The sequence below is a fragment of the Bos javanicus genome, chromosome 1, assembly GCF_032452875.1.
Source record: "Bos javanicus breed banteng chromosome 1, ARS-OSU_banteng_1.0, whole genome shotgun sequence".
Lineage (NCBI taxonomy): Eukaryota > Metazoa > Chordata > Mammalia > Artiodactyla > Bovidae > Bos > Bos javanicus.
In genome coordinates this window covers 92,110,606-92,137,237 of record NC_083868.1, presented here as the reverse complement: position 1 = coordinate 92,137,237, position 26,632 = coordinate 92,110,606, and the positions used below count along the sequence as shown (strand labels likewise).

The 26,632-nt window shown below is 35.5% G+C and overlaps 1 protein-coding gene across 8 annotated transcripts in view; it reads left to right on the top strand.

Moving 5' to 3' along the window:
• NAALADL2 (N-acetylated alpha-linked acidic dipeptidase like 2) overlaps positions 1 to 26,632 on the top strand; it is a 1,576,761-nt gene that overhangs the window by 856,911 nt on the left and 693,218 nt on the right. For all 8 annotated transcript variants that reach the window (XM_061415500.1, XM_061415503.1, XM_061415502.1 and 5 more), the window contains one exon: positions 18,081 to 18,354. In XM_061415500.1, the coding sequence (XP_061271484.1) occupies positions 18,081 to 18,354 (274 nt within the window). The remainder of the gene's footprint in view (positions 1 to 18,080; positions 18,355 to 26,632) is intronic.

The window sequence follows — 26,632 nt, the reverse complement described above, 5'->3', positions numbered from 1 at the left end:
CTACTCATGACCTGAGCAGGAACAATCTAGATAGGCACTCTGCATTTATATAGTGTACGTAGTACATACAGAAGACAGTGTGATGGATTAAGCAGTGGATGGGAACTGAGTAGTCAGTAGGATAAATAATAAACATTTTATAGGGATTATCATCTTTAATCATAGCAGCCTAAAAATGTATGTGCTATTATTACTTCCTTTTTCCAGTGAAGCAACTGAAGTTTAAAGAGCTTTAATAATCTGTCCAAGGTTGTTCAGTAAGTGACAGAATAGAGATTCGAATGCATTTTTCTCTCCAGAATCACAATTTTATTTCCCATTGGTGCATTCCCACTTCTCATAAGAAGTGGAATATCCCATTTACTTAACAACTCTATATTTATACACTATAAGAGGGAATTCTTGAGATAAAATCAAAATGAAGTTTTCCATAATGATTCTATAAAAATACTAAGAAAAAAGACTCAGTGAAAATTTGAAAGTAGAATCCAGTTATCATTTTATAAGAGATATATACATAATAAAGCTAACATGCTTATTTTGAATAAATAAAAAATTATTTTTTAAACCAAATGTCAAGACATTTTGAGAAAAAAAAACATTACCTTTATATATAGAAGTTATGTTTATTATTGTCATCTGACAGTATTTCTGCCTAATAAATTAATGTGTTGAATTCATAATTTAAATAAAATATCACAGAAAATTTTAACACACTCTTTGGAAACCAGTCATTGCCATTGTGTTTGCTTTCACAGTGGAGCTGGAATTGGTTGTGTGCCTTTCAGATAAAATATCTTTTATTAAAGGATGACTTCCTGACAGTTATTTATCTTGAGAGGCTATAAACCTTTGGATTAATTGCATGTTTTGTACAAATGTCAGTTACTGATTTTGTTTTGATGGATCTATTCGTGTCCTCTTGGGGCTTTAGGTGAGTTAAGGTATTGCTTACCATCAGTCTTCTTTGTCTGACCCCTGAAAAGTAAAAAATCAGTTGTCAGGAGAAAACCATTTTTTCTTATAGAGTCTTGAAGAGACAACAAACATATTCTTGGGCTGTTTGATAGAACTACAGGAGTACAGATAATGAGAATGAAACTGAAACGAGTTTTGCTCATTCTTACTGAACTGGGAACTTTCTGTAGATACCTAAATGAAATTTAATTAATAAGGATATGATTACATTTGCATACACTCCTTGTTAATTTAAGTCCTAACCATTAGAATTTAAAAAAAACAGTATAAAACTTCTTGTGTGTTACTTTGGATCCATATACGTAAGTGTTGGTTTTGTTGTAGTGTTTACTCCACAATGCACATGGTGTGTAATGCATTTCTGTCAAGTGAAGAGGAACTAAAAAAGCTCTTGATCAAAGTGAAAGAGAAGAGTGAAAAAGTTGGCTTAAAGCTCAACATTCAGAAAACGAAGATCATGGCATCTGGTCCCATCACTTCACGGGAAATAGATGGGGAAACAGTGGAAACAGTGTCAGACTTTATTTTTCTGGGCTCCAAAATCACTGCAGATGGTGACTGCAGCCTTGAAATTAAAAGATGCTTACTCCTTGGAAGAAAAGTTATGACCAACCTAGACAGCATATTCAAAAGCAGAGACATTACTTTGCCAACAAAGGTGCGTCTAGTCAAGGCTATGGTTTTTCCTGTGGTCATGTATGGATGTGAGAGTTGGACTGTGAAGAAAGCTGAGCACCGAAGAATTGATGCATTTGAACTGTGGTGTTGGAGAAGACTCTTGAGAGTCCCTTGGACTGCAAGGAGATCCAACCAGTCCATTCTGAAGGAGATCAGCCCTGGGATTTCTTTGGAAGAAATGACGCTAAAGCTGAAACTCCAGTACTTTGGCCACCTCATGCGAAGGGTTGACTCATTGGAAAAGACTCTGATGCTGGGAGGGCTTGGGGGCAGGAGGAGAAGGAGGGGACAACAGAGGATGAGATGGCTGGATGGAATCACCGACTTGATGGACATGAGTTTGAGTGAACTCCGAGAGTTGGTGATGAACAGGGAGGCCTGGAGTGCTTCAGTTCATAGGGTCACAAAGAGTTGGACACGACTGAGCGACTGAACTGAACTGAACTGAACAAATTCTCTACATGTTGCATGCAACTTTAGATAATACTTTAGATAATGTTTTCTTATAATTAAGCTCATTAAGTGGTTCCCAGTGACTATGACTCTCTTCTTCCCAAGTTGAAGTTACTTGACATCTGTATGTTGCTGTGCTTAGTCACTCAGTAATGTATGACTCTTTGAGACCCCATGAACTGTAGCCCACCAGGCTCCTCTGTCCATGGGGATGCTCCAGGCAAGAATACTGTAGAGTGTTGCCATGCTCTCCTCCAGGGGATTTTCCCAACCCAGGGATCGAACCCAGGTTTCCCACATTGAAGGCAGATTCTTTACTATCTGAGCCACCAGGGAAGCCCAAGAATACTGGAGTGGGTAACTTATCCCTTCTCTAGGGGATCTTCCAGAATCAGGAATTGAACCAGGGTCTTTTGATTATGGGCAGATTATTTACCATCAGTCAAATCACCATCATAGTCTCTGAGGTTAATCACTATTTAGGGGAGATGAAGTATTTTTGTTTTGAAGCATAGATTATTTATAATGTGTTAATTTCAAGTGTATGGCGAATTGATTGAGTTATCTATATACATATAGATACATACATATATTATTTTTCAGATTATTTTCCTTATAGATTACTAAAAGATATTGAGTATAGTTCGCTGTGCTATAGAGTAAGTCCGTGTTGTTTACCTATTTTACATAGAGTAGTGTGTCTGCCTTAGGGCTTCCCTAGTGGCAAAGAGGTAAAGAATCTGCAGGTAATACAGAAGATGCAGGAAACCTGAGATTCATCCCTGGGTCAGGGAGATCCCCTGGAGGAGGGCATGGCAACCCACTCCAGTATTCTTGCCTAGATAGTCCCTTGGACAGAGAAGCCTTTAAAGCTATAGTCCATAGGGTCACAAAGAGTCACACAAGACTGAAGTGACTGTTTTTGCTGCTCAGTTGCTCCTTTGTGTCCCACTCTTTGTGATCGCACAGACTGGAGCATGCCAGCCTTCCTTGACCTTCATCATCTTCTGGAGCTTTCTCAAACTCATGTCCTATAAGTTGGTGATGCCATCCAAGCATCTTGTCCTCTGTCATCCCCTTATCCTTCAACCTTCAGTCTTTCCCAGCATCAGAGTCTTTCTAATGAGTCAACTCTTCACATCAGATGGCCTAACTATTGGAGCTTCAGCATCAGGCCTTCTAATGAATATTCAAGATTGATTTCCTTTAGGATTGACTAGTTTGATCTCCTTGCAGTCCAAGGGACTCTCAAGAGTCTTCTCCAACACACAGTTTAAAAACATCAATTCTTCAACACTCAGCCTTGTTTATGGTCCAACTCTCACATTCATACATGAATACATAGCTTTGACTGTACAGACCTTTGTCAGCCAAGTAATGTCTCTGCTTTTTAATATGCTACTGGGTTTGTCATAGCCTTTCTTCCAAGGAGTAGGTATCTTTTAATTTCATGACTGCAGTCACCATCTGTAGTGATTTTGGAGCCCAATAAAATAAAGTCTCTTTCCATTGTTTCCCCATCTATTTGCCATGAAGTGACAGTACTGTATGCGGTGATCTTAGTTTTTTGAATGTTGAGTTTCAAGCCAGCTTTTTCACTCTCCTCTTTTACCCTTCATCAAGAGGCTCTTTAGTCCTCTTCACTTTCTGCCATAAGGATGGTATCATCCACATATCTGAAGTTATTGGCATTTCTCCTGGCAATTTTGATTCCAGCTTGTGCTTCATCTAGCCCAGCATTTTGCATGATGTATTCAGAGGATGAAATGGTTGGATGGCATCCCTAACTCAATGGACATGAGTTTGAGTAAACTCCAGGAGTTGGTGATTGACAGGGAGGCCTGGCATATTGCAGTCCATGAGGTCACAAAGAATCGGTCACAACTGAGAGACTGAACTAAACTGAATTCTGAATATAGGGCTTCCCTGATGGCTCAGCTGGTAAAGAATCTGCTTGCAATGTGGGAGACCTGGCTTTGATCCCTGGGTTGGGAAGATCACCTGGAGAAGGGAATGGCTACCCACTCCAATATTCTGGCCTGGAGAATTCAATGGATTGTATAGTCCATGGGGTTGTAAAGAGGTGGATAACTGGGTGACTTTCACCTCACTTCTCTCTGTATAGAAGTTAAATGAGCTAGGTTACAATATACAGCCTTGACATACTCCTTTCCCAATTTTGAACCAGTCTGTTGCTCCATGTCCAGGTCTAGCTGTTGTGGCTTGACTTACCACAGCAGTACTGTGGCCACTGCTGAATTTTCCAAATTTGATGGCATTTTGAGTGCAGCACATTAGCAACATGCATGTCACTGACCACATGCATGTGTGTGTGTCTATGTTAATCCATAACTCCTAATTTATCCCCTTACAACCCCTCTATCTTCTTGATAGTCATGTTTATTTCTATGTTTATGAGTCTGTTTATGTTTTGTAAATAGGTTCTTTGTGTCATTTTTTAGATTCCACCTATAAGTGATATCATATGATATTTGTCTTTGACTTACTTCACTTAATATGATGAACTTTAGGTCCATAAATGTGGCTGCATATAATATTATTTCCTTCATTATGGCTGAGTAATATTGTATTATTTGTGTATGTGTGTGTGTGTGTGTATGTATATATGGGTGTGTATATGTATATATACACACTACATATTCTTTACCATCCATCTGTCTGTGGATATTTAGCTTGCTTTCATTTCTTGTCTATTGTAAATAATGCTGCAGTGAGCTTTGGGGTGCTTGTACCTTTTTGAATTAGCTTTCTAACAATCTTTCTGAATCTCAGTTTCTTCATTTCTGTTTCAGTACACTTTGCACTGTTGAAATACATATCAATAAATTATCATTATTACTTGTGTTAGTCCATCAATAATCAGAGAAGTATCATCAATATGTTTGCATTTCTCCCAAGTTAATATTATGTCTATTTCTTCTAATAAAACTCCAGTCTTGATGCATCACTTAGTCTGTGCTCTCATGGCATTTTTGTCTTGTATTTCTTAATCTTCTCTACTTTGAGACTGAAGAATGCTCCAGATTTACAAACTCATGCAGGAGTCTTGCTACCTGGAATCTCATCATCAGACGATTGACTGCTTACCTGGGTTTTTGCACATTGTCCAATATTATGTTTCTTATCACCAGGCTGTGGCCACCTCTCAGGCTGCCATAAAGATGCTTAGAGAGTTCTGGCCTCAGGTATTCTTCAAGTAATGCTCTCTAACTACTGGGTCAAAAGTCATTTTAGTTGATGACCTCTCTCATTCTTAGAAGTAATATGGTTGTCTGCATACCTCTGATTCAATTCAGCTCTTGATTTTTTGCATACAGGCCATTCCACTCTTGTCCCATTGAAAACATTTCAAACAATCTATCAGTCTGGTCCTGATTGTTTTTTATAATTAAAATAAATTTTTTGGATAGGCTAGGTAGTAAGACTATGAGGACTGGTTTAGTCAGACAGGCTAGTTGGTAATAAACATATTCCTGGAGAGAAGTGGAATTATCTCTAAATAGAATGATTTCTTTTCTATTAATTTCTATGACATGATAACATGTCAGTTGATTCTTAATGGATGAATAATTTTAGTGCCAATTTGTAATCATCTTTCCCAAAGATAACTTAAATGCATTTTCCAGCCTGCCAATAATCTGTCACAAGGGTACTGCATGACTTCTTATCTGATTTTTAAAATTCTTTATTGGTTTTTAGTTTGACAAGAAATAGTATAAGTGTAGTCATATGAAAAAGATGACCACTTATGAATATTACATGTCCTGATTGCCATTCCCTCATCTTTTCATGTATACCAATGGCATTAATATTAAAACAAAATTAGATTCTGCTGTGGCCATTTTCTTTAGCATACTTGTCAGTGCCATTAGTTTACAGGAAATAAAATGAATTGCCTCAGACTTAATGAGGCCTTAAGAGAGTATATATATATAAAAAAACACTTTATTTAAAGGTAAATGCAAATAGTTGCAAAGAGTTCATGGAAAGGTAGATAAATTATTTACAGTTGCTTCCTTTCTAGAGTATATATTTTAGGAAAAGAGGTCAAAAAACTAAAAACCCTAATTGGGCCAACTAGATAACATAACATAAAATGCTAGAGTCCTAGGGACTGAGGTACATAGTGAACTGAAGGGCTCATGCTTTGTCTAAAATAGCCAGGCATCCTCCATCCTCCATCCTCCTTCAGAAGCGGAAATTCCGGACCAGTGATATTAGATCTTTAAATTAAAAGATGTGACCAGAAGCAAAAGGAGAAAAAAGAAGAATCAGAAATTCTGGATTTTTTAAAACTTCTGATTCTGAATGTTAATAAAATACAAGATATAGGAACACCAAATGTTGATTCATACACACTTTAGGTATTTTATATATTGTTAGTTTGTATTGTCTACAATATAATTGAATTCAGAAAAAAATCAGAATTTTGTTCCTTTCATATCTCTCTGTTTATACATGTATTGAATACAGCCCAACATGGTACATATAGCCTAAACCTACAGAGAGAGGTCTAGAACAATATAGATATAAGGGCATTTCAGTTCTTTGAGAGAGATATTGAGGAAAATCTGCCCAGCAACAGCATATGCACATTTCCAATTTGCTGTCCTCATATAAGCTTTGTTTTTCTAAAAATAACAAGCAAAAGAAGCAATTCTGCTTTGCATGACTTTCTTGCTTAGGACTCAAATTAAATGTTTTTGTTCTGTTAGTTTCATATGGGCAGAAAATTAGTTCAAGTGTGTATATTTTTAAAGACTCTAAAAATAGTCTGCTGGTCAGTCAGGAAAAGTAATGCTAAAGGTGGAAATGAACAGAAGTTGCTTAGTTGGTACTTATTTCTCACAGTTAGCTTAACAGAGTTCACTATAATTATGTAACATGATTATGGCTATGAAAAGAGCAGTTGGGTGACTATAAGAAAAATCAGAGCTCTGGTTTTAACGATATACCAATTTAAACATTATGTGGCCAAAGGCAACCATGAACCTATGTGAAAATAGGTGTGTGCCCATATTTCAAGAATTAAAACAAGGATTTGGAGTAATGGGCACTAAAGAATTACGTGTTTTCTTCTATTATGTTTGTGTCTTTGTCTTCATTAGAGTTCGTTAGGAAATCCCAAACCCACTGGCTAATAAGAGAAACTGAATCACAATTTGTGTATATAGAATGCATAAAAATGATGAAGACTACGGAAAGGGCAGGGGGGTATTTGTGTTAAGTATGTTTAATGATTAGCCTGACCAAGTTTCTGAAAACTATTATGTATATTTCACTTCTTTGCTGGCTAAATTTTTAGGATAAAATGAAGCATACTTTATAGTTGTTTCATGTATTATGTACTTCATACATTATGTAAATGGTTACAAATATTAAATAATGTTCATGTGATATGTAAATATTCCATAGTAGGTAATTAAAAGTATATTCATTAAAAGAATGTCTATTAAAAACTCATGTGATATAGTAAAAAATAGCCAAAATGCTTATCAGAGGGTTCATGGGATGTTTTCTCCAATACATTTTTTTTTCAATCATTTTGTTCTTATTTTTATTATTTCCTTCTTTTAAATTTCATTTGAGTTTATTTTGCTGTATTTTTCTAAAGTTTTGAAATTGAAGTTAAATCATTAACTTTGTTTTCTTACATACTTGTTTAAGGCAATATGTTTTTCTCTAAGCACTGCTTTGCGGCTAAGTCACTTCAGTCGTGTCCGACTCCGTGCAACCCCATAGACGGCAGCCCACCAGGTTCCCCCGTCCCTGGGATTCTCCAGGCAAGATCACTGGAGTGGGTTGCCATGTCCTTCTCCAATGCATGAAAGTGAAAATTGAAAGTGAAGTCGCTCAGTCGTGTCTGACCCTCAGCGACCCCATGGACTGCAGCCTTCCAGGGTCCTCCATCCATGGGATTTTCCGGGCAAAAGTACTGGAGTGGGGTGCCATTGCCTTCTCTGAAGCACTGCTTTACTGCTTCCCAAAAATATTGCTATGCCATGTTTTATTTATCATTCATTTAAACATATTCCCAATTTTAATTTTATCTTTAACGTATTGATTACTTAGAATTATATAATTTCCAAGAAACTGGAATTTCTACTTATATTTTTATTATTGAATTCTAGCCTAACTCCACTGTGTTCAGAACAAAGAGTCTGCATGATTTTAGTGTTTTGAAGTTTGTTAAGACTCACTTTTTATGGTCTACCATATGGGGATCTCATAAATGTTCCATGTGTACTTAGAAAGTTATTGGGTATGGTTTTCTATGTATGTTATATTGGTCAATTTTTAAAATTATTTTGGTCATCTATTCCCTAATTTTTCTTTTTCTGCTTATTCTATCAATTACTGAGAGAAATTTGTTAAAATTTCCAATTTTGTGAATTTGAATATTTTATTTGTACTTTCAAATTTTGTTTTGTGAGTTTTAAAGCCTACTTCACTTAACTAGAGATAGAGAGTTTTGTCTCTTTGGCTTAACTACTTACTTGCAGCACACACAAAGCTGCCCTACAGTAGACACTCACTGGTTATTTGAGTAGGGGGTGAATGAATGTGAGAATAAAAATAGGTTTCTAGTGACAAAGTCCAAAAAAATATGCATGGGATAGTACAGAGTGACATTTGACCAACTGCCAAAGATGTTAAGATATTTTGGCCAGATTTTGACAGATGGAAGCTTTTAAATTTCTTTGTGCATAGTAGATATTCAGTGATGAGAGTACTATTCTTTGTATTTTACTTTATCTGAGAGCATATTAATGAAAGTATTAGTTGCTCAGTCATGTCCAACTCTTTGAGACTCCATGGACTGTAGCCTGCCAGGCCCCTCTGTCCATGGGATTTCCCAGGCAAGAATACTGGAGTGGGTTGCCATTTCCTTCTCCAGGGTATTTTCCTGACCCAGGGATCAAACCCGAGTCTCCCACTTTGCAGGCAGACTCTACTGTCTGAGCCACCAGGGAAGCCCTGGGAGCGTATTAGCCTTCTTCAGTTGTATTAGCATCATCAGTATTCATTCAGTGGTATCAACCTACACACATCTTTAACCAAGAAATGTTCACCATTTCTGTTCTTACTAGAAAGAGTACAATTCTCTGAAAATTTGCTTACTCCTCTGTCTTCCAGACTTGATGTTGTCAGCTTGCTCTACCAATGTTCATTAACTGTCATCTCTATATTCAACTATTTGGCTTATGTAAAGGCAGAGAGACAAATTTCTAGATATTCTCTCTTGAAACTTGGTAATTATTCTATTTCTTTTCTAGGCCCATTTTAATTTAATTTTAAATTACATGTATAAATAGTATGTGGATATAAACCACTTAAAACAATGACTGGCACTAAGCACTCAGAAAATGTTGGTAGTGGTAACAGCATAAGTTCTGTGACTATTATGCATATTTGTATTAAAAAGTAGTTGAATTGTGAACTCAATATTACCAAGGTAATACCATGCTTTATTACCAGGAGAGCATTTTCCTATTATTAATTTTTTTATATTTTCCTATTATTATATTATTATATATTATTTTCTTGCATTCTTTTTGTTAAATTTTGCTTGTCTATGTTTTCTCCAGTAAATATACATTAATTGCATAATAAAAAAATAAAAACTTTGAAAGAGAGATGATTTTAATTTTTCTTTGAAGAATAGGTAACCAATAATCTGAGCTCCTTCTAAACTTAGCTTTTGTTGTCTTGTATACAGGGTTATTGTTACCATCTTTCTAAATTCCATATATATGCGTTAGTATACTGTATTGGTGTTTTTCTTTCTGGCTTACTTCACTCTGTATAATAGGCTCCAGTTTCACCCACCTCATTAGAACTGATTCAAATGTATTCTTTTTAATGGCTGAGTAATACTCCATTGTGTATATGTACCACAGCTTTCTTATCCATTCATCTGCTGATGGACATCTAGGTTGCTTCCATGTCCTGGCTATTATAAACAGTCCTGCGATGAACATTGGGGTACACGTGTCTCTTTCAATTCTGGTTTCCTCAGTGTGTATGCCCAGCAGTGGGATTGCTGGATCATAAGGCAGTTCTATTTCCAGTCTTTTAAGGAATCTCCACACTGTTCTCCATAGTGGCTGTACTAGTTTGCATTCCCACCAACAGTGTAAGAGGGTTCCCTTTTCTCCACACCCTCTCCAGCATTGTTGCTTGTAGACTTTTGGATTGCAGCCATTCTGAGTGGCATGAAATGGTACCTCATAGTGGTTTTGATTTGCATTTCTCTGATAATGAGTGATGTTGAACATCTTTTCATGTGTTTGTTAGCCATCTGTATGTCTTCTTTGGAGAAATGTCTATTTAGTTCTTTGGCCCATTTTTTGATTGGGTCATTTATTTTTCCTGTATACGAGACAGCAAAAGAGACACTGATGTATAGAACAGTCTTTTAGACTCTGTGGGAGAAGGAGAGGGTGGGATGATTTGGGAGAATGGCATTGAAATATGTATAATATCATATATGAAATGAGTCGCCAGTCCAGGTTAGATGCACGATACTGGATGCTTGGGGCTGGTGCACTGGGACAACCCAGAGGGATGGTATGGGAAGGGAGGAGGGTTCAGGATGGGGAACACATGTATACCTGTGGCAGATTCATTTTGATATATGGCAAAACCAATATAATATTGTAAAGTTAAATAAAATAAAATTAAAAAAAACAAACCAATAAACAGCTTTTTCATTATGTTCCTTTTTTTTTAACTGTTAATGATCTGTAGGAAAGAAAGAAAATATGAAAAATTGAATTCAGTGTCTAGAATTCAAATGTGTGTCAGTATATTTAAATACCATGAATTTACTCAGAAGAAGAGATGATAAATAGGGCTTAATAGTTTCAACTGTGAATCAAATTAAATCCAGGTATGTATTGTGAAGTAGTTCGTGTACTAAAGTAGATGTTGTTATTCTTATTTCAGTACTTGGGACAGATCATTTAGGAAAGGAAAAAGGGAAAGTAAAGTAACCTTTATTATATCCCTGGGGGTTATAGAGTCTGTGCTAAATATGTATGTACATAAAAAATATGTACATACTTTACATATGTATTTAATGGTCTCAAAAAAAAAAGTAACATCTTACTATTCAACAGATTACCATGTGGAAATTGAGGCTCAAAAGATACTCATATGTGCAGTTTCATATAGCTTATATACAAAAGCCAAAATGTAAGCCCTCTTTTACTGAATTCAGCATCCAGTATCTTTACTCTGTGTTCTCCTCCTCTCAAAGCTACTGTCTCTCCCCACCCACACCCACTACCCTCTACCAATCTTTTGTTGACAGTTGGTTGTCCAATTATGTAGATGAAGTATGTCAGAAATATCACCATCAATGCTGCTCATTTCTTCTCTAGCAATAAGCCTCTTTTCTTATTTCTTCATGTATACAACAGAGGTGAAGCTTCTAAATGACAGCTTATTCAAATATCTCAGTTTGCAATATGTTTTTCTTGTCATAACTCTAATTTTCTATTATTTTAACACTTACTTTTCATTTTTCATTTGTGTTTCCATACTATTATGACTTCCAATGACCAAATATCTCTACAGATTGATTTCAATGCATTTCATAAAGATGGGCATATTAGTAGTTGTTTTTCTCATGATTTATGTGATTTACCATGTAATGCATATCATTTAATAGAGAAGATTTCACTCTTGAGTGCTGAAATGAATATGCTCGTGAAAGGTAGTCTTGATTAACAGTGACAAATAACACAAATTCTTACTGATTCTGATTATTGTCCTCATGTAGACATTATCATTCTTTGTGCTGACAATAGCTTTAATGTATTGTAGTGTCACAGAAAGATAGCATCTAAAAGTTATTTTTAAAATATCAGTATATTAATTCCCCTCATTATATAATGTTATCATTTGAGTCGACCTTGCTGTACTAAATATTTAATTTACTATACTGGAAAATAAATGAAAATAAGTATCAATTATATTTTCAGTGTAGTCTTAACAGTATATTAGTAAAAAAAAAAAAAATTACCAATTATTTGCTGTGGTTTCCACTTACTAGGGCTTCCCTGATAGCTCAGTTGGTAAAGAATTCACCTGCAATGCAGGAGACCCCAGTTCAATTCCTGAGTCAGGAAGATCTGCTGGAGAAGGGATAGGCTACCCACTCCAGTATTCTAAGACTTCCCTTGTGGCTCAGCTCGTGAAGAATCCACCTGCAATGTGGGAGACCTGGATTTGATCCCTGGGTTGGGAAGATGTCCTGGAGAAGGGAAAGGCTACTCACTCCCTTATTCTGGCCTGGACAATTCCATGGACTGTATAGTCCATGGGGTCACAAAGAGTCAGACACAGCTGAGTTACTTTCACTTTCACACCACTTACTAAGCACAAGGAACTGGAGTTGGGTTTTCAAGATGCATTAAAAGGGATAAGACTCAATATTTGTCCTTAAAAGTTTATTTTTTTAGTTTAGTGAGATAACATTGATACTTTTGTGTTAATGTCAAGAATAAGGAATCAAGTTGGTGTTTCAGGTACTTTAAAATATTCTCAATAAAAATGATTATTCTGAAGCATGGAGATCAGTCATTTTTATTATGATCTTCTTGAAATGGAATATGCTTCTCCCAATATTTATTCATTGAATTATACAGTTGTTGGTTTAGTTGCTAAGTCATGTCCAACTCTTGCTAATCCATGGACTGTAGCCCACAAGGCTCCTCTGCCCATGGGATTTCCCAGGCAAGAATACAGGAGTGGGTTGCCATTTCCTTCTCCAAAACCAAGAATCCATGTTAAATTTTAGTACCACCCAAGTTTATGTCATTTTCACTAGAGAACAAACAGATGATATTGAAGACTTATAATGTCCTACTAATTGGATTAACTTGTGTGAATTAACTTTTAGATTTAGTTTAGATAAATAAGGTGACTTAATTGGTAAGTGATTTTTGACAACTATTTTCCATAAAAACTAGAGAAAGAGTCTCTAAAGCCAGGTACTATTAACAGTAACATTCTTGTGCAGGGATGGTACATTTTGTAAAAGCTTATTAGCTTTCATGCCTTGCATTAGCCTTCATTTTGTTCACATTTCTTCTTTCTAAAACATATTTTTAAACGTTTCATCATGAGATAGTACAATATATAGTCCAAAATATACACAGTATTAACCAAAGATGAAATTATTTCCTATATAAATGTGTGTAAGGAATGAAAGATGAGAAGTTATACCACTGAACTCTTTCTAAATTTTTTTTTTTAATTCAGGTAGTAACAGATGTATTGGCAGTTTTATTTCTGTGTGTCCTAGGTTTTAGTCAAGCTTATTTTACTATTTGTGTCATATCAAGTTAAATTAATGAATCGAGTATTGATTACCAGCTTTATGGTGGAGATCACCAAGCATGGTATCTTGGTGATCTTGGTGATCATCTGTGCGACTTCCATAATTTGCAAAGCAGACCGCTATGCTCCATGTTCTCCTTGATCATGAGGAGGTATTAAGGTCTCTTTCAGTTGATATACTTCTGTGATAGCTTTTTTTTTTTTTTTAATGTGGTATATAATAAGCAGGCAGGTTTTTTTTGTTTGTTTGTTTTGTTTTTTTGCCTTCATATGGTTCTCAAACTCTGAACTTTGGGCTTCTATATTCTAAAAATAGTTGTTGTGATTTCCCTAAGTCTTATTTTGTCATGAACATAAAGGCCACTTTCCTCTAACTTCACACCATCCAACTTTTAATTACTTTACCCAAATATTATTCTTTATAACACTCTACATTTTCATTACTTTTGGAAAGCATCAAAGTTTAGAAAACTATCTGCTCCTTCTAAATGGCGTGGAAATCTAAAATACAGTGTAGTGGAGAAGAAATCTGACTTACCTAATCCGGGACATTATACAACTTAGTTATATTACCTGACCCTCAAATTTCTTATTTGTAAAGTGGTAACAGTAGATACGTGAGGATATTTTTGCAAGTTGATTATGCACAGTGTTTTCAGTCTCTATAGTAGACATTCAGTACATGATTTACTGTTGATTTGGCATTTTAGAAGGAAAAAAGTAGTGGGGCACATAGTCATGCTTTGTTTGGCGTGATGTTAATGGCTGGCTGGTGAGGAAGGTGAGGGGATGATCCTTTACCCTCCTAACTACTTGATTTCTTGCTATTATGTGTGATATAGCTTTGCCATGCATTTTAGTCTTAATATTTCTAAAACAAAACTGAGATAAAGTCAATCTGTGCTGTAGCGTCTTGAAATTTACTGGGCATATACAGTGCATGATTCCGAGAATTTTACTACATTGAATACCAAGTCAAATAACTTTAAAGAAACTTTTGACTTATTAGTATGTGCAAAATATCAAACTGATACAAATATGAGTGTGTGTGTGTGTTATTGGATACACACCTAAGAAAATCTAAGTGAACATTAGTAAATGTGCTGTTTGTTTTCTGTGTAATGTGTGTGTTTCTTTAGAGGTTTTTCTTTGACTGCTCATTTACAGTAGAATCTTGGCAGTCCCCCTTATACTAGGAATACTACATGCATCGCTTCTTCCAATTCTAACACCAGTGTTGCTCTGCGGCTCATCCAGTAGCAGGTGTTGAACATTGATATAAACAGAATTTTGTCTAGCAGAGCTATAATCCTCCCATTTCCAGTCTCTACTGGCCAATGAAACACTAAAGCCAAGCTTACTTCCAAATTCAAGTCTAAGGCATCACAGTTCATTTGCTTCCTGCCAAAACTATTGGCCCATGGAAACTCTTATTTTAAAAATTAAAGCAGAATGAAAGTTTCTCTCAAATTTCATGTGATTTTAGGTGACACACTCCTAACTTTTCAGCTTTCTCTGAAATTAGTAAATTGAGATTATTTTGCAGTTAATTACTTAATAATATTTCTCTTTGAACATAGCAAACTGCCTAATTATAACAGAACTGTTCACCATGTATCTCAAAATATTTGGGGGGGGGAGTTCAGAAAACTGTAAATTCTCAAAACTTGGACATTTTAACATTCTAAGGGGTTTGGAATGATTAGTAGATAGCATCATGAACCAACCATTTGTATCAATAAAACTAATTTATGTGAAACAATTTAGATTTAAAGGTTACATAATTTTAGAACACATTACTCATATAGCTTCCTTAAATCTTTTTTCAAGGGGAGTGGTGCAGAAGGCAAGACTCATATAAACAATTTGATAAATTTAAAACAACTTGATTAATTTTAAATTATATTTTAATTTAAAAAGAATTAACAGTTAATATTAGGAAGATTGGCCTCGAAGAGGTATTTATTAGCTTAATTATTTGGAATGTTGGCAATGGCACCCCACTCCAGTACTTTTGCCTGGAAAATCCCAAGGATGGAGGAGCCTGCTAGGTTGCAGTCCATGGGGTCACTAGAGTCGGACACGACTGAGTGACTTCACTTTTACTTTTCACTTTCATGCATTGGAGAAGGAAATGGCAACCCACTCCAGTGTTCTTGCCTGGAGGATCCCAGGGACGGGGGAGCCTGGTGGGCTGCCAACTATGGGGTCGCACAGAGTCAGACACTACTGAAGCGACTTAGCAGCAGCAGGAAATATTTATTAGGAAATGTTTCTTCAATCATTTTCTAAGGGCTGATATTTTTATAACTATGTGTATAACAAAGCTTTGTTAACATAACATATAACATATTTGTTATATTGATATAGTGGTATTCAGAGTACTATAATACATGTTCCTTTAAATACAGCTAACCACCATAGTATGCAAGATTTTGATAAGATAATCTCTATCAGGTAGAGATAATGTATAACATGGTATATCGATAAATATTGAAGAAATATTTATAAAGTAAGTGCAGAAGAAATAGGATTTGTGTCCTAATTCTTAACTGTTTATCCAGATTTTTTCCCTCTTATATGTTATGGGAATAGTAATAAGTCCTTATAAAGGCTTCATATCTAATACATAGAGGTAGGTGCTCAAGTTTTTGTAATTCTAATCATAAGCTTGATATGGAAATTGATACATGTATTTTAATATTAATATGGTAGAGAAAAAATAATGAAGATATTCTTGAGGAAGAACAATTAGAGGACTTGCCATTCTGAATATTGAGCCATATTTTAAGGTAATAATGATTTCAATGGAGTATTGCTATGAAGATGGATCAAAAAGAATGGAATTGACTAAGGAGACTGGTCACACCCAAAGACATGTAGAAATATATATATAAATGAAAGAATTGTTATTGCACATGAGTGAAGAATGTAGCAATGGGAACCAGGATGATTATTAATACACACAAAATAATATTGGGTAATATTACATTCATTTCTATCACACCACACATACACACACACATGCATAAATATTCCAGGTAAACACTTAAATGTGAAAAACTTAATTCTTTAAATCTTTTCTGAAAATAACTTCATTACCTCAGATTTGAGACGGATTCATAAAAATGTGCAACCATTACATTGTATTAACAACAACAACAACAACAAAACATGCACACAAAGGCTTTCTGGAGCAAATGACACCATACTGTGGCCAGAGGATGGTACCATATGTTCTATTCAATAGAAACAAGAAACCACAAACCTCAAAAATTGCACATTAAGATTATAAAATTTTATTTCATCATAAAACAAGACATTGAATATGAAAGAGAAACCAAAAATTGGGAGAAGGTAAGTACCCTGTTGTTGTTCAGTCACTAAGTTATATCCTACTCTTTGCGGCCTCATGGACTAAAGCACACCAGGTTTCCCTATCCTTCACTATCTCCCGGAGTTTGCTCAGACTCATGAACATTGAAGTGATGATGCCAACCATATCATCCTTTGCTGTCCCTTTCTCCTCCTGCCTTCAATCTTTCCCAGAATCAGGGTCTTTTCCAATGAGTTGTCTCTTCACATCAGGTGGCCAAAGTATTGAAGCTTCAGCTTCAGCATTAGTCCTTATAATGAATATTGAGTGTTGATTTCCTTTAGGATTGACTGGTTTTGTTTGGGGATTCTTAAATAAGTACTGAGAAAAATAATGTGATGGGCAAAAATAATAAAAAATATCCATACTATTAGGTAATAGTTTAGATAGAAATGTAATGTTTATAGGAAGATAGATACATTTTTTTTTTTTGCCCAAAACCAAAAAGAGCTGGTCCCTTTATATTCTAGCTCCAAACAAAGCAAAACTTTATTAAATTTTAACATTTTAATTTCCTATGTCTCATTCTTTTCCAGGCTCTATGCATATTTTTAACCACAGTTTTTCTGGTTTCTAGGATGTCATAAGCAAAAATAGTATTACTATGGACTTGGAACAGGTATAGAAATAAATTTACAGACTACACAGCAAGAATACATGAAAATTAACTTCATATTGGTTTGACAGTATGTGGTTGGCTTTAACAGGATATACTGATTTTACTGCATATCATGATTTTCATAGCATCATATAATTTGACATGTAATTTGTATCAAGATTTGCCTCTAAATCATTTTAAATAGCAATAGCTGTGTATTAATCACATGACTTTATATGTAATTATGTTAACTACAATACATAACTGTCTCAGCCAGCATGATCACTCATTTTGGAGCCCAGTTTTAAATAAGATTATGTTGATGTCAATAGAAGGATCAGAACTAATAAAATAATTATTTGGCATTGATTACTCTCCTCTCGGTAGTCCCATAGTCCTTTATTAGTTTTTAATTAAGAGTTTAATTCATTCTGCTTTGATTTTGTATAATTTCTATACAAGCTCATCAGCTCTACCAAACTGAATTTCTTGTGTGGCATCCTGTCTCATTCATCTTTCATATCCCGTATCTATTGATAATAGTTCATATAGTGAACAACCATAACTCAAAAGAATAAAGATTTCCCTGTTTTTTTTTAAGAGTATTTTTTTTTTAATTTCTTTCAGAAATTTGGTACAGCTGTACAAAAGTGAAGATGACATGGAAATTTCAAAGAAGATTAAGACTCAGTGGACTTCTTTGGGCTTAGAAGATGTACAGCTTGTAAATTACTCTGTGTTGCTGAACCTGCCAGGTCTTTCTCCCAGCTCTGTGACTCTGAGCAGCAGTGGCCAGTGCTTTCATCCTAATGGCCAGCCTTGCAGTGAAGAAGCCAGAAAATGGAGCAGCCAAGACCTGCTATATTCATACGCAGCCTATTCTGCCAATGGAATTCTCGAGGTAATATGACCATTTATCTCTGTCATTTACAGTGAAATGAGATTAGAAAACAACAGCTTTCATCTAAATTGAACTAACTGGCAAGATACAGAATACCAAAGTAACCATTAAATGTTCTCAGTGTAGAGGTGCCAGGAAAGGGGAAGGAAAATTTAAATTGCCTGACCCTTGTCATATTTGGAAAGTGAAAACATGTTAGAAGAATTTAATTCAAAAGTGTTGAATGTGTGACTGAGTCATTCACATTTCGCTTAGCTCTTACAGTGCAAATTCATTTTCTTCTTTGGTTCTAAGGAGGCAAGTTTTAATAGATTGATGTGGACAGAAAGAATAGAAATGGAGGCAGTTGTGTTTTGAGATTGTGTATGCACACAAGAAATGAAGTGGAAAATGGATGTGATTATTCACACATTTAAGATTTGATATACAGTGTTTCTGCTTTATGATGGAAAATACATGAAAAAGGGACCAGGTATGAATTTTTCACTTTAGTCTTTCTAAGTTAGCTGTTTTGTGTTTGTTTGTTTTGTTCTGTTTTTTAATGTGTTTTTCCGGCATTGTGGTTAGGTGAACAGCTTCTAGAGCCACGTGGACTAGTTTCAATTCTCAAATCCCCAGTTATCACTGATAATTAAGCATCTAAGGCTGAGTTTTCTCATCTCTGTAATGGGGATAATAATGGTCCCAGCTTCACAATCTTGTTGTGACAATTGAATTGATAGATGTAAATCATGGAGGATAGAGCTTAGCCTATTATAAGAAAAATATAGCAGTTAGACTTCAAGCATTTAAATGGTCACTAGTTTCCTTTACCTGGAAAAATCCCATGGATGGAGGAGCCTCCAGGGGGTCGCTAGGAGTCGGACACGACTGAGCGACTTCACTTTCACTATTCCCTTTCATGCATTGGAGAAGGAAATGGCAACCCACTCCAGTGTTCTTGCCTGGAGAATCCCAGGGACGGGGGAGCCTGGTGGGCTGTCATCTATGGGGTTGCACAGAGTCGGACACAACTGAAGCGCCTTAGCAGCAGCAGCAGCAGTTTCCTTTATGGGCAAATTTTCCATATCTATGTAAAAGTCTCATTTTAATAAACACATTTAGTTTCTTTATAAAGCTGTAAATTTCTTCTATAGATTTTGTGTGAATAAAATGTTTCTGCTAATTATTGACACAGCTTTTTAAGATTCTAATTTATGATTAAGTCAGAATAAGATGATTAATTTAAATCATTTAGAGTTACATTGCATAAATATAGGCTTGTTTCTAAACTTTTGTTAATTTATGGGGAGAGGCAGTTAACTGATCCTTCAGCACTGTTTTTGTTCTGTGTTTTAACATCGTTCACATCTAGCATATCTACTACACATAACCAGCACCATCTTGCAAGTCTTTTTATTAATTAAAAGTTAATGTAATATTAAGTGTAATAATTCTAGTGTAGGACTCATGGTTTGATTTGATCACTATACCCTATTTCTGATAGGCAATAATAGAAATGTACCTGCATATTAGTAGAAATAGAAGGAGGCTGCTAACTTTCTTTCTTTGGTTCAGAAACTTCAGTCTTAAGTTGAGATTCTAAAGTTAACGCACAGATTTTCTCTCAGACTCCCAAACCTGTGTAAGTGAAAGTCGCTCAATTGGGTCAGACTCTTTGCAACTCCATGGGCTATACAGTCCATGGAATTCTCCAGGCCAGAATACTAGAGTGGTTAACCTTTCCCTTCTCCAGGGGATCTTCCCAACCCAGGGATTGAACCCAGGTCTCCCACATTATGGGCGGATTCTTTACCACTGAGCTACAAGGAAAGCCCAAAATTCCAGGCTCCTACTTATTCCAGTTGATTTAAGTATATCAGAGTCATCTCCTTCCCTAAACAAAGCACATCCCAAACACCGAACAACAATAAAATCCCAGAAGATTGAAAAGGTCCTTGGAATCACCCCCATTTATTTTCTTTTCAATTTCCTCTGGCAAACATTCATTATTCCTTGACTGAGCTGATAGGGAAAAGTCAAGAAACTATAACTTGTATCTCTGTTGTCTCTGTATGGACGTCTCTAATAATCCTCTGGACACACTGAATTGTTTTTTGTATTCCTATGTAATCATATCTCTGATTATTATACATTTATCTTATCGATTATGTGTTTAAATTTTCTGTTTCATATTTTAAAAAATCAAGGTGTACTATAGAATCGTGGAGGTACTTAACTGTTTGTGATGTGACAAGTCATGGAACCCTACACTCTTGGTGGGACTGTAAATTGGTACAGCCACTATTTAAAACAGTATGTAGGTTCTTCAGGAAAACTAAAAATAGAGCTACCATGCTGCTGCTAAGTCACTTCAGTCATGTCTGACTCTGTGTGACCCCAGAGATGACAGCCCACCAGGCTCCCCCGTCTCTGGGATTCTCCAGGCAAGAACACTAGAGTGGGTTGCCATTTCCTTCTCCAATGCATGAAAGTGAAAAGTGAAAGTGAAGTCGCTCAGTCGTGTCCGACTCTTAGCGATCCCATGGACTGCAGCCTACCAGGCTCCTCCGTCCATGGGATTTTCCAGGCAAGAGTACTGGAATGGGGTGCCATTGCCTTCTCCAAGAGCTACCATATGACCAAGCAATTCCACTTCTGAGTATATTTTCGAAGAAAATAAAAACGCTAACTTGAAAATATATACCCACCCCAGTGTTCATAGAGATGGTATTTTACACATATACACAAACACATAGACAGTGGTATGTTACTCAGCCATAAAAAATGAAATTTTGCCACTTGAGAAAACATGGGTGGACCCGGACAGCATTAGGCTTAGCGAAATGTCAGAAACAGAAAGACAAATACATTATTTTATCACTTATGTGTGGAATATAAAAAATAAAATGAATAATATAACAAAACAGAAAAAAAAACTCATAAATGTTGAGAACAAACTAGTGGTTACTAGTTGGAAGAGGGAAAGGAAAGGGAAAGATAGGGGATTAATAAGTATAAACTACTATGTATAAAATAAATAAGCTACAAAGATGTAGGGCATAGGAAATATAGCCAATATTTTATAATGACTTTAAATGATGTATAATCTATAAAAATATTGAATCACTATGTTGTATACCTGAAACTAATATAATATTAACAATTATACTTGATTTTTTAAGAAACTAGCATTTTTAATAAAGAAATATTGGAAAATTAAAAATATGACTATTAAAAAGGAGAAATAAAGTTAGCTATAGATGTAGAAATGTATTCTATCTTTGAAATATTGGGCCTAGATAGGAAGAAATAATATTAAAAGAACTAAAATGCAATTATGGATAAAACAAATACCTTGTATTTGAAGAACATATTTAAGAAGTTAACTGCAAATTAGATGAAGATGTTGGTATTAAGAATTTTTTAGAATTATTTTACCAATTCAAATCTGTTATACTAAGTACATAATAATTTAAATATTTATATACATAATAAAGAATACACCCCTCTGGTGGCTCAAATGATAAAGAATCCACCTGAAATGCAGAAGGCCCAGGTTAGATCCTTGGGTTAGAAAGATCCCCTGGAGAAAGGAATGGCTACCCAATCCACTATTCTTGCCTGGATAATTCTAGAGAGAAGCCTGGTGGGCTACAGTTTATGGGGGGTCACAAAGAGTCAGATACGACTGAGCAACTAACCACTTCACTTCATGTTAATATTGATTTGTTGAATTCACACTATATCACTATGTTAGTATTATAATTTTCAAAAGCAATTTCTAGGTGACTATTTTATATGCATAGGGAATGCTTGCATATATTTTATATACATGTTTTAGATGGATGTATTAGTGAAACTCATATATTCTAGTTAATAAGATACTGGTGAATTTTCCATGTTTCTTCAGGATATTTCCTAATTCAAATTAAGCTTGAGAGGTTGCTGCTGATGATACAGGCATACATACTTTTTGATTTTGAGTTCATTGTGTTTGCATGAATTTCTATCAGGCAGAGCCATTATCAAGTTCTTAAATTATTCTAGTCTGACTGCCAGCCAAGCTTCTCACTACTTTTGCTTTTGACAAGGTTATTTGTAGAAGAGGCGTACCCTTTTTCTTTGAAGAGATGTCATGTTCATTCATCATATGACTGTTTTGTATAAGCTTCCAATTTTTGCTTTCTGGTAACAGTCTAAACAGCATTTGTGATATCTGAGATCTACTTTGAAAACCTACTTAGTGTCAGCATGATGGATGGTGTACTTTGCAACTTCTTTGTAATTCATTGTGCACCAGAAAGGTGACATTGTTTACCCCATCATAATGACAGGTGGGTCAGTAAAATGGTTCTAAGGAGAGTTGCCCTGTCAGATGCAAAATATATATTAAAATGGATACATAAATAATTTAGCATGAGTGAGGTTAGTTACTGTGGAAAATTCTTAAAGAGATGGGAATACCAGACCACCTGCCCTGCCTCCTGAGAAATCTGTATGTAGGTCAAGAAGGAACAGTTAGAACTGGACATGGAACAACAGAGTGGTTCCAAATAGGAAAAGGAGTACATCAAGGCTGTATATTATCACCCTGCCTATTTAACTTATATGCAGAGTACATCATGAAAAATGCTAGGCTGGATGAAGCACAAGCTAGAATCAGGATTGCTGGGAAAAATATCAATAACCTCAGATATGCAGATGGCACTACCCTATGGCAGAAAGTGGAGAACTAAAAAGCCTCTTGATGAAAGTGAAAGAGGAGAGGGAAAAAGTCGGCTTAAAACTCAACATTCAGAAAACTAATCATGGCATTTGGACCCATCACTTTATGTCAAATAAATGGGAAACCATGGAAACAGTGAGAGACTTTATTTGGGGGGTTCCAAAATCACTGCAGATGGTGACTGCTGCCATGACCTTGGAAGAAAGGCTATGATCAACCTAGACAGCATATTAAAAAGCAGAGACATTACTTTACCAACAAAGATCTGTCTAGTCAAAACTATGGTTTTTCCAGTAGTCATGTATGGATATGGGAGTTGGACTATAGAGACAGCTGTGTGCCGAAGAATTGATGCTTTTGAGGTGTGGTGTTGGAGAAGACTCTTGAGAGTCCCTTGGACTGCAAAGATATCCAATCAGTCCATCCTAAAGGAGATCAGTCTTCAATATTATTTGGAAGGACTGATGCTAAAGCTGAAACTGCAATACTTTGGCCACCTGATGTGAAGAACCAACTCATTTGAAAAGACCCTGATGCTGGGAAAGATTGAAGGTGGGAGGAGAAGGGGACGACATTGGATGAGATGGTTGGATGGCATCACCGACAAGATGGACATGAGTTTGGGTAAGCTCCACAAGTTGGTGATGGACCGGTAAGCCTGGTGTGCTCTCTGCATAGGTTTGCATAGAGTCAGACACATCTGAGTGACTGAACTTAACTGAACTGAAATTAGTTTCAGGGAGTAATAGTGATTTATATTTTTATTAATGGGAAATATCAGCTGTAATATCATCATAATGGTAAGACACTGATAGTTCTGACAATGTCTAGTCAGTTTTATAAATAGTATATATGGCTTTATATAATTTCCATGCAATTGTTTCTTTTGTCCTTTGTGAACCCCATGCAGATACAGAAAAACAATGGGAACAATTAATATTTATTTAATAAAAGTTGGTCACATTGGGTCTACCATGTTCTTATTTTGAATAAAGGATTTGTTTTTAATCCAATACACTTTATGAATTTTTGAGTTTTCTTTCTGTTAAGCATTATTTTGCATTTGAAAGAAAAGCTAAGTGATGCAATTCTATGAAGAAACATTTTCAACAACTCATTTACTGTGCATGAAATATTGTTACCAACACACTTAATACTATCCCATTCCTCAGAAAGCATAGTTCACTAGCCCAAACTAGCAACCTTCCATATTATCTGCACACCCATGGTTTGGTTACTTCAATTCTCTAAGCTTCAAGGTCCTCATCTGTAAAAGAGGAATAATTATAGTACCTCAAGTGATTGCTGTGGGCAAGAAATGATAGAAACCATATAAATGGTCTGCTACTTAGAAGTATTGAATAAATGTTACCTATTGCTGTGATTAGTAGTTGATAAAAGGATACACCTTCAAATGGGAGAAATTAAGAAAATAGTAGAACTGTATATCATAAAATTTGGAGTACAAATTTTTAACATATTGTGTGAATATAAGTTTCCTATCTTCTATTTAACAAAACAAATATTAGTAAGGGAGGAAAATGCCTTAAGCATGAATACATAGTAAAATACATATAATCCCTGACTATATTTTTTCTTTTAAAACTGAAAGCTCTAATAAAAGAAATATTTCATTTTTGAATGCAGAATGACAAACATGTCAATTTGAGACTGAAGAGAGTTCCTTGTCTTTTTTTTTGTAAAATATCAAGACCTAGTATATTAACACATGATATCTGAAAACTACATCAAATATTTTGTCAAAAAATCTGAAGAGAGAAAATAATAACTGGCATCCTTGGATAACTTGTAGTCAGGTGTCTATTTTCTCATGGCTGGGAAAACTTTGTCTTCTTCTTTTATTTTTAATATTATCAAGCAAAGGCAAACTTAACAGTGTTATGGCAGAAGGAAAAGCTATATGCATTTACCTCTGAATTCTTTTTGTTACAGATAAAAATATCAGAAAGCTAACAGAACAGACTGAAATTATATTGTTTTTCTGGGTGTGAAAATGAATCTATACTCTCACAAACAGAAATGTGAGCTTGGAGCAGTTTTTCAATATTGAAAAGGATTTTGCATTTTATTTGTCCCCCCTCTTTTTTCTCTTGTGGAATCCATCTTTTGGTCAACAATGCACAACAGTGTGAAATGAATGGTTTTGAACACAGTTATATGTAAGAGGTTCACTTTTTGAACTCTGTAGAAAATCCCTTGGTTTAATATGATCTTCTGTTTCTGATTTCATGCGGAGAAGGTGATGGCACCCCACTCCAGTACTCTTGCCTGGCAAGTCCCATGGACGGAGGAGCCTGGTAGGCTGCGGTCCATAGGGTCGCAAAGAGTTGGACACGACTGAGCTACTTCGCTTTCACTTTTCACTTTCATGCATTGGAGAAGGAAATGGCAACCCACTCCAGTGTTCTTGCCTGGAGAATCCCAGGGACGGGGGAGCCTGGTGGGCTGCCGTCTATGGGGTCGCACAGAGTCGGACACGACTGAAGTGACGTAGCAGCAGTGAAGTAACTAAGTTAGCAGAAGAATTTCATAATTGGCTGATTTTTCCCCAAATTAATCCATGTGGTTAGTTTTCACATATTTAAGGTATATATTATTCTTGGATTTAAAATTTAGATAGAAACATATACAAATAAAGAAGTGATCTATCATAACATAGCATCCATAGTTAAATATTTGTTAGGGAGATTGCATCTTATTTCCAGGAAAAATCAAAAGCTTACTTTATGAAATAAAAGTTTACAGCAAAGACAGCTGAATTTTCCTAAACAGTTAAAGTACACTGGACTATTTTTCTCCATCTTCATTAGAAGAAATGTGGTGTTTTGACTCAGAAGATGTTTGCCTACAGATTGCTAATTTGACCAGTTATTTCTAAAGATTTTGCATCACCATAACTATATGATAGAACATTCTAGGTTAGAATTATTAGTTTTAATATGAATATGCTTATTTAACTTATATGCAGAGTACATCATGAGAAATGCTGGGCTGGAAGGAGCACAAGCTGGAATCAAGATTACGGAGAGAAATATCAAGAACCTCAGAGATGCAGATAACACCACCCTTATGGCAGAAAGTGAAGAACTAAAAAGCCTCTTGATGAAAGTGAAAGAGGAGAGTGAAAAAGTTGGCTTAAAGCTCAACATTCAGAAAACTAAGATCATGACATCTGGTCCCATCACTTCATGGCAAATAGATGGGTAAAGAGTAACTGATTTTATTTTTCTGGGCTTCAAAATCACTGCAGACGGTGATTGCAGCCATGAAATTAAAAGACACTTACTCCTTGGAAGGAAAGTTATGACCAACCTAGATAGCATATTAAAAAGCAGAGACATTACTTTGTCAACAAAGGTCCATCTAGTCAAGGCTATGGTTTTTCCAATGGCCATGTATGGATGTGAGAGTTGGACTATAAAGAAAGCTGAGCACCGAAGAATTGATGCTTTTTTGTTTTTGTTTTTGTTTTTTTAAATTTTATTTTATTTTTAAACTTTACATAATTGTATTAGTTTTGCCAAACATCAAAATGAATCCATCACAGAT